The sequence below is a fragment of the Ochotona princeps genome, chromosome 2 (genome assembly GCF_030435755.1).
Source record: "Ochotona princeps isolate mOchPri1 chromosome 2, mOchPri1.hap1, whole genome shotgun sequence".
In the NCBI taxonomy this organism is placed as follows: Eukaryota; Metazoa; Chordata; class Mammalia; order Lagomorpha; family Ochotonidae; genus Ochotona; species Ochotona princeps.
Window position 1 is genome coordinate 17,541,026 of NC_080833.1, and position 9,017 is coordinate 17,550,042.

Below are 9,017 nucleotides of genomic sequence, written 5' to 3' on the forward strand. Positions count from 1 at the left end.
GACAGCATTTTGTTCTGTCCACTTCTGCATCCGAGGGGCCAAGGGCAGTACTTGTATGCAGTAGGGGCTCAACAAATGCCTGTTGCCCGACTCTGATTTGCGTGTCCACCAGGAATGTGAGAATCTGGGGACCCAGCCTATCTCTCTCAGGAAATTGCCTCCAGACTAAGAAGACCACAGACCCACAGACCACAGACTCAGGCCACAGACCCTTCCTGAGTGCCTGCTGAACGCACGGCAGGCCAGGGCCTCAGCAGCAGGCGACTGGGGAGAAGCAGAGCCAAACCAGGTGATACAAGCTGGAGGCTCCCGAGGGTGGAGCTGCCTCTTCCTCTTTCTTTCTTTGAAACAAACAAACAAAACCCTCCCTTAAATCTACAAGTAATAAATGTTCAATATTTACAAGTTCGGAAGGCACTTTGTCACCCAAAGAATATAGAACAAAGCTCCCTGCCTGCTGTAACCACACCAGAGGGTGTTTGGGAGTCCATGCCAGGCTGTTTCCCAGCATGGGGACAGTTCTTGGGGCTGTGGGTGTCGCCACTGGCACCCAGGCAGTCGGATCTGGGGACAGGGACATGGCCCAAAAGGATTTCCATTCTTGTCCCCTCCCTCTTACTTGATTTTGCACTCTCGTTTTTCTGTCCTTAACTCCCTCCTCTTCCTGAGCAAGGTCAGGTCCCCCCTTCCAAGCAAAGGTGAATGGAGCAGGTGCAGCTGGCTGAAGCCCTGACACCCAGGGGGTTACACGACACTTATAAGGAGAGTACGTGACACTTGGGGATCTGCAACTGTGACAGCTCCCTCCGGCCCTGGGACCTGCCTTCGTAGAGGCTAAACTGGGCAGTGCCCCACCCCCTCTTAGTTACCGTGTCACCCAGCGCCAGCCACTCTGCAGGTTCTAAGTCTCACATGTCTGTCCTTTCCGCCCACACGTAAGTCTGAACCTTTTGCCAAAAAACCCAGTTCCCAGACCGAAAGAAAACCCCCAAGAGGAACCTAAACCTTTATGGCTAGGAGCACGCTGGCTCACGCCAGCAAGCATTTCAGAGAAAAATGCCAGACAGCCAAGGGGGAAGTAGGGCGCAGCTGGAGACCCGCTGGTCTGGGCAGCTGTCGGCTCATTCATTTGCTCGTTCATTCGTTCTTCCTTCCCTGTGCAACGCAGAGTCTGCAGGACCTTTTCTACAAAGGAGGCAGGGAGCACAGAGGAGTGCTTTCAGCGTGGGTAGGAGCCGAGCCCACCCCAGGCCCTGCGTGAAGCCCCCCTGATGAACAGGACCTCATGAAACCTAGCCAATGAGTCGGAGGCAGGTCTTTTCTGTCCTCCCTGTTTCACAGTTGAGAAAACCAAGCACAGGGAGGCAGGGCCCAGCCATGTTTCACATTTCCTCCTCATCCCACTGTCAGTCCTGGGATCCTTGATGAGGGGCCCAACACACTCCCCATACAGCTCAGCTCTCTGCAACAGTGGAGGAAAAGTAGCCCTGGGCCAGCAGGCAGGGGCAGAATTGAGGGACAGGGCCTAGGAGCATGGTCCCTGCAGACCACACGGGGCCCCAGGACTTTGGAGCCCAGGGCTTCCACCACCCACCACCAGCCTTTGAGGTCCATGTTTCAGAGCAAGAGACTTCCAGTGATGAATGAGCAAGTCGGGTCACTCAGCTCTCTGGGTTCTTGTGCAAAGCAGACAGTGAAAGCTGGGCAAGGTTGGTGGGTGAACAGGGCTCTCCTAAGGCTGCACCTTATCTTTGGGCCTCAGTTTCCCCATGGACAGAGAAGGAGGAAGAAGCTTCCACCCCAGCCCCAGCAGACTCCTGGGCGGGTCACAGGTCCTCATGCCCTGTCACCCCATAGCAGCCCTTCTGCTATGCTGGAGGCTGGCTGCAGGAGGGCAGGGCTGCAACGCCCCTTCTCCCTTTCTGCCCTCTTTTTCTTGCTTCACCAGGTAAGAAGGACTCACAGACCTCCCAGGAGGGTCCTGGGCTGGGACTGTAGGTGGTCCTAGGTTGACTCTTGGTGAAAAGGGGGTGATATTCGAGCCCAGTCTTAAAGATGGAGAGAGGGAGACTCTCCAGCCACCAGCGGCAGATTTGAGAAAGGGTCCACAGACGACGTGCCCCCCCCCCAGGAGACTTTGCCACTGAACCCCAAGTCCAGGAAACAGTGCTTACCCACCACCTTCCTCCACAACCGGCAGAGTCTGGCCTGACTAAGGCACCTATGGGGTCAGAGGATGTTGCTTTCTTCATAATCTTCTGGAAGGTCAGATTTTCAGACCTTCCCGGCCCCTCCCACCAGGTAATCCAGCAAGCCTCAGCTTTGATGCGGCCACCACCAGGCTGAGGCGTCAATGGGCCTTCTATATGACCAGTGGGACCGCGGTGGGCGTGGGTGAGGCCGAGACACACAGTCCCACTGTGTGGGGCCAACTTACGCCGGCTCAGGCCCTGTGGGCAGTGGGGGGCTCCCAGGAATGCCCTTCCAGTTTGGGGGGTAGTGTGCTTTGGACAGGCAGGGTGGTCTGGGGAGATGGGCGGGTACAGGACGGCCTCCGAGACCGCCATCAAAGGGGCTGGGCAGTTGTGGCGCCAGGCAAGGCTGCTGTGGTGGGCATGGAGTGGTTAGCAGTCAGGGCCCTCATCTCCCAGAGCTGGCGGGCAAGGGCAAGCTTCCGTGGCACTGGCCCTCATGGGATGGGGGTGGGGGGCAGGAGGATGGTGGTGGGGGATGTGGTGACCAGCTGTCCCGGGTTACCTGGGGCTTTGGGTACCCAAACCTACACAGCCCCTTGTTGCCAGCCCTGCCCGGTGCTCAGGAGACAACAGCAGAATCGGATGATGGAAGGTCTGTGTAGCTTCCTTCCTGTCCAGTGACCTCTGAGTCAGACCCCAGCCTTCATGCAGGCCACCTCTTGCCTGAGGACCCATTCTCCCTTCTTTGCAGATCTCTTTTGGGGTGGGGGCTCCCAGCCACCTCCCCCTACCTCTCAGCTATTGCTGAGAGAAACCTGGCCAGGAAGGGGAGGCCCTGGCCTCATTCTCCCCTGACTGCCCCCTGTGCCAAGGCCTCCAGCCCAGGCCAAGGGTGCGCACAGCCATCGCATCGGTGCCTGGCCACACCACTCTGCCCAGCCTATTCCCTCTGCCTGGGACCCGCTGGCCACCTCTAGCCTCTGATACCCTGCTCACGTGTCATTCTTTTTGTGGATGGGGCTCTGCCGGGATTCCCGGAGCTTAACCCATGCTCCTCTTCCAGATGCCAGTCTTGCCCCTAGCAGCCCATCAGCTCCCATGGTGGAGGTCCTGACACTCTCCCCTGGCCCCGTGGCGGGTGCGGGCAGCCAGGACCTGACCTGAGGGCACCCCTCTGAGCACCAGCATTACTGTCTTCACCCCTCCTCTCCAGCCCCGTATGTTTTCCTCCATGGGAGACAACATTTGTCTGTGGGGTGCAATCAAAAGGGTACAGAGAAGGGCCTGGGGGGACAGACTCAGGAGAAAGGAGTCAACCCCAGACAAGAGTATGATGAGGATCACGGAGGAAACTGAGGCCCCAGCCCCAGCCTCAGCCTCAGCTTCCCTGTCCATCAAATGCAGGCATAGGCGCCCTGTGGGCCATCCGGGAGGCCATTATGGGCTGCTTGGGAGGTAGCCAGAACCCCCTTCACCCTCCACCCTCAGGGGCAGCTCTTGGGGTTTCCCTCAGCCCCTAAGTGACTCCTCCATTCCCTTGGGCTGCTATGTAGACTCGGCATTCCCCTCCCAAACCTGGCTCCCACATGACTGCAGGTCAGTTCTGGCCCCCTTGGCTGCGAATGAGCCCCCCTGCTGTCGTAAGCCAGATGGGCAAGGCAGTTGGTGCTTCAGCGAGTCTGGGGGCTGTGCTGGCTGGCCCCAGCCCTGGGTGGGATTCAGGTGATCTCTATCAGGAGAAAACGGCACACAATCCCTCTCCCTTCCTCCCTGCATCCTGGGGCCCATAGGAGCATGTGATGGAGCTAGAGACCCACCCCAGGAGAATGAGAAACCTTCATTGCGGGGACCAGGTCATCTCAAGATGCACGGAATCCAAGCCACTCCTTCCCTCTCAGGGGTGAGAGGATGGCAACCTAGAGAGGTCCCCTGACAGAGTCACCCAGCATCCAGGTGCCAGAGCCAGGCAGGGCACAAGGCTCCTGGCCGGCAGGCCCCAAGCTTCAGTCACCCAGGGGGACCTGCTGTCCGAGCGGGGCCACAGGAATCTAGCATCCAAGACCTCCTTAGGGTGGTGACACTGGAGGACCCCCTGGAGGGACTGCGGAGGTGGGCAGGAGGGCGAGGGGGTCATGAGGACAAGGTAGGCCCTTCCTTGCTGCTACAAACCTCTGGGGGCCCCCACAGCCCCGGAAGACTCTGAGCAGCCCGCCTCAGACCTGCGCTTCCTCCCTGCACAGACCTCGGGGGCTCCATGCATGTGGGCTGGAAACAATGATGTCTTTCCATTTACTGAGCTCTAACTGAAACCGGGGGTCTTTTTCCACCGCACCTCTCTGTGCCCCCAGGTACTGCTTTGTGTCATTAGGGCGTGTTCACAAGGAGTGTTCTGGATTGCGGCTCCTGCTCACTGCCGCTGCAGGAGGTTGGTGGCTGTGCTGCGGCCAGATCCCTAACAGGGTACACAGTTACCATCTTGTACGAACGCTTCCTTTCTGAGTTTGATAACCACTCACGTCCCAGACACACCTTTCTTTGTAATCCTTTGGATTTTGTGTTCTGTATCTAAAAATTTGACTCCTAGATGGACAGCAACTGGAGGCTTCTAGATTCTAGGAGGGAATGAGGGCCCTGTGTAGGTGGTATGCCTCTGGGGACAGCACGGGCAGCTGGACCTGGTGAGAGCCGGGAGACAGACTCAAGGGGGCAAGCACATGACAAACTGAACTGGTCAGGAGAGGGTTCAGCGGAGTGGACAGAGCTGTCCCATGGAAACACAGGGAACCCTCAACCCCCAGACCTAGGCCTCTCCAACATCCAGCCTCCCACATCCGAGGCACCTGTTGAGGCGTGAGCAGCCTGCTCTACCTGACTCTTTGCTCACCTACTCCTCCCTTTCCTCCCTTTTCCTTGGTGTCACCACTGCTGCCACTGGCCACCTCCTGGACTCTGTGGCCCCCGGAGCCCATCCTAGTGGGTCGGCCCTCCAGGCCCGGCTCCCAAGCTTCCTTTGTTTGAAACCCTACATTGCTCCATCGTGCTCACGGAGGGAGAAATACAGATTACAAAGACCCAGCAAATGGTTTTTATAAACTCTTATTTTCTTGCCGCAGAACTGCCTTTAATTAGCTCAGAGGACTACAAAGGGAACACGTATAATAGCAGCAGCTTGAAGGCAGGAGCCCACAGCCCCGGCTCCCAGACAGGCCGCCTTGTCACCAGTCCCAGCCAGGTTTGCTGGGAGCACTCCCGTGTCGGGTACAGCAGCAGCCCCCGTTCCCTCCCTCACCACTACCTCCATCTCTGCCTGCCTGGACCTACCAGGGTGGAGGCACTACAGCCCCTGCCCAGGCTCCTCTGGACAACAAAGACCCACATGGGTCTCAGGCCCTGCCCAAAGCTGGCCGCCAAGGGCTGCCGCTGAGTCACTCTGGTAGCTGGCAGCAGGGGGGCAGATGGACACACAATCAAGCCAGCTAAGGCGCACCCACTAACCGTCCGTGTCCAGCAAGGCCACACTACTCCCAAGCCCAGGAGTTCTAGAACCTCCTTGGCTCTTGGCCACAGGAGAACCAGGTCGTGTGAGTAGCCCAGCCTCGGCCTTAGACACTCATAGCTGGAGGGGAATCAGGGCCCAGAGAGGTTAAGATGGTTGCCTACAGCTGCTCCGTAAGGCTACCACTGAGCAGTGGGACACTCATGCATGGGGACTTTTGTGCCCAGCTGGGCTCCTGCTGGGGACAGCGGAGGTGGCTCTGGGGTTGTCTGAGGCCAAGGCCAGATGGGCAGGGAAAGGCCCTCTTGAAATCCAGCCTCAACCAGAAGCTCTAACAGCAGACCCCAGCCCCTTTCTCACTGAGTAATAGAGCCCAACTTCGGGGTGCCTCCAGGCCACGCATTGAGACACACCACACCAGTGTCTCTCTCTTCTCCCGTTGCCCAAATCCACAGAACTCCCCTGGCCTGCCCCTGACACAGGCCCAGCGCGGCACCAACTCTACCCCTAAGACAAAAGCCCCCCTCTTCCCGCAGCCTCCCTTAGCAGAGTCGGGGCAGTGAGGGGGACCAACCGTGGAAAGTCGCCAGGTCCCACAGAGCTGCTGGGCCCTTTGCCTGCCTCCCGCGGCTCTCTGCCCGAGCCAGGTGCAGGACAGGAGCCTCACTCTGGCAGACCGGGGGTGGCGGGGTGTAGGGGGGGCTGGGCTCTGGGGCAACATTAGAGAAGCAGGAAGTCGGGGGGCTGAGGTGCCCCCTGGACTCGCCTCCACCCAGCACCCTCCGAGTCTGGCTTTGAGGTCTGGCAGTTGAGTGTGAGCCACTGCCCGGTGGCCAACTGTCCCCACAGGCTGGGGATGAAAGCTCCACGCAATGTCTGCCTCCCCCACCCCCCAGGGAGACCACGGTGGCCACCACTGGCCCCTCTGCCCCCAGGGGGTTAGGTGGCCAGGCCACGCGCTTGAGGGCAGCCTGACAGGCGGCTGAGGGACAGGGCCCGGGTGTTGGCCGCGGCTCCCCACCGGTGCCATCTCCGGCACCCACGCGTTACTCACCACGGATGAAGGCTGGCGAGTAGCTGGGGAAGGAATCGAAGATGCTGTTGGAGGCCATGCCCCACGGTGAGGCCGGTGAAGCTGCCGGGCCAGGAGTCAGCACGTCAGGGGGTCGGCCTGGGCCGCTGGGCAGGCGGTGTTTGGTTTTCTTTTTTTTTTTCTGACTAGTTTGGAGAATGAAGTGGGTGTGTGTGAGTGTATGTGTATGTGTGTGTGTGTGTGTGTGTGTTGTTTTTATTTGTGTTTTGCTTTGTCTCTTTTTTTTCCCCTTGCTGCTATGAAAAAGAGAAAAGGAAAGAACACAAGAGTGTGTGTGAACAAGAGAGAGAGAAAGAGAGAGAGAAAGAGGAGGAAAAAAAAAATCCCCCAGGAAAGCAGAGTTTCTGTTTTTACCCAAGGCTCTGGATTGCCGGTCCCACAGGAATGTCTAGCCACAAATTCTCCACAGAAGTCGTGTGCAGTGTATCATTAGATGGCGGGAAGGGGCGCTCGGCAGCCAGGGCGGAGGAGCGCCTGGGGCCCAGGGAGCCGAGTGAGGCCCCGCACCAGTACCAAGGGGAATGAATGAATGAGGCTTACCCTCCACGGAGCCCAGGCTCCTGGCCCACTGGTGCGAGGGCGGCCCCAGGGGGTGGGGACGAGCAGGAGCCAACCAGCTCCCGCGCTGGGGGCCCCGGAGGCAGCCGAGGGCCCAGCCCTGTGGTTCTGTGGTTGAGAGGGACCAGGCCTTCCCAGTGTCAACCCAAGCTCGCGGCACAGGATGCCAGAAGCCAGCTCGCGGCCTTGGCCCATTGGCTGGGTGGCAGTCACCTGGGCCGTGATGTCATGGCCTCTTAGAAGATCTTGTGGCTGCCTTTCTATGTCTTTTGGGGAGAGGAGCGAGAGAGAGGCAGGCAGTGGCTTTTATTTGTGGGACTGGCCTCAGCACGCGGCCCAGAAGCAGAACTGAAAGCGGTTGGAGTGGGGGCGGCAAGGGTGGTGGTTTGGACCCTGTGTGGGAGACTCCGTCTTAATTAAGGCCAGCGTTGGCCTGGGAAGGCTGCGAGCCCCACTGGCCCCCTTGCCGGTGCCGGGAGCCGGGACCAGCTGCGGGTGCAGGGCTCACACCCTGCCATTGTCCTGCAGCACCCGTGCCTGGCAGAGGCGTCCACATGTGTGGCTGGGTGGCACTTGAGGGGATTTTATGGGATCTGGGATTACATACAAATGGAAAACACATGACGCGGCCTTGTCAGCACTCGTGCCCAGCCGTGGCCTGTCCCTGAGGGCCACAGTGTGGCAGTCCCAGGAGGCCTCTGCAGAAGCCCAGGTCTGTTAGCCAAAGCCCACCTTTGCCCACCTCCATCACCTGAAGTTTTCTGCTCTGGTCTTACACCCCGGGCTCACCTTACCTCCCTTCCCCTCCAAGGGCCCCTTGTGGGCTCCTGTCTGAATCCTCTGTGGCCCAGAGGAGTGGAGGTTTTCTGCTGCCCAGGCCATCCTGCTGTACACGCCTTTGTGCCCAGGGCAGAGTTAGGCTTGGGGCTGCAGATGCGAAGCACAGGTGCGGTGTTTCCTACTCCTCTGGCAAGTTCTGCTCTCCCATTTCTCAGGCCAGGGCACTAAGGCTCTGAGGTGGTGCAGTCAGCGTGTGGGAGGTCACACAGTCTCTGGAGTGACATTAGAACACCAGCCTGGCTCTTGCCTGCCTGGAGCTCATCCCCAGAACTTCAGGAAGTAATTCCCTGCCCATTGCGCCCTGGGCACTACCTCTTCTTTCCCAGGGAGTCCTGGTTTAGGACCACACACCTCCTGGTTCCCTGCATCAACCATGGTCCTTTGGGCTCACACTGGCCTCTGCAGGCCAAGAAGGAGCGGGGGTGGGTACATTCTAGGGGTCCCCTAAGCAGGAAGTACAGCACTGAGCCTCCCGGGAAGACAGTTCAGCCTCTGTCTCTAAGAGACGTTGGCTCAGGGTGCTGGGCTGGGGTGGGCATGAGTAGGGAGCAGGGGGTCCTCATTTGGCCAGGGAGGAAGAAGGTTTGCGGTGAAAACCACAGGGCCCTGGAGTCAGATTTGGGTTCCAGTCCCAGCTCTGCTGAATCCAGGCCACGAGACCTTGGGACAAGTCACTTCCCTTCTCAGGGTCTTGGTTTCCTTTCCTATAAAAGGAGGATAACGCCTCTGCAGATGGAGCAGCTCTGGGTGAGGACACCATTGATGTTGGTTTCCTCGGCTGAGTCTTAGTGACGCCATTTGAGCTCCGTTATGAGTCAGCTCAGGTACGGAACCA

At 59.0% G+C, this 9,017-nt stretch overlaps 1 protein-coding gene across 1 annotated transcript in view; it reads right to left on the reverse strand.

The window, feature by feature from the left end:
• RUNX3 (RUNX family transcription factor 3) overlaps positions 1-6,950 on the reverse strand; it is a 52,924-nt gene extending 45,974 nt beyond the window's left edge. The window contains exon 1 of the mRNA XM_058676988.1: positions 6,746-6,950. Coding sequence (XP_058532971.1) covers positions 6,746-6,803 — 58 coding nt within the window. The 5' untranslated portion in view covers positions 6,804-6,950. The remainder of the gene's footprint in view (positions 1-6,745) is intronic.
• Positions 6,951-9,017: the final 2,067 nt, after the last annotated feature.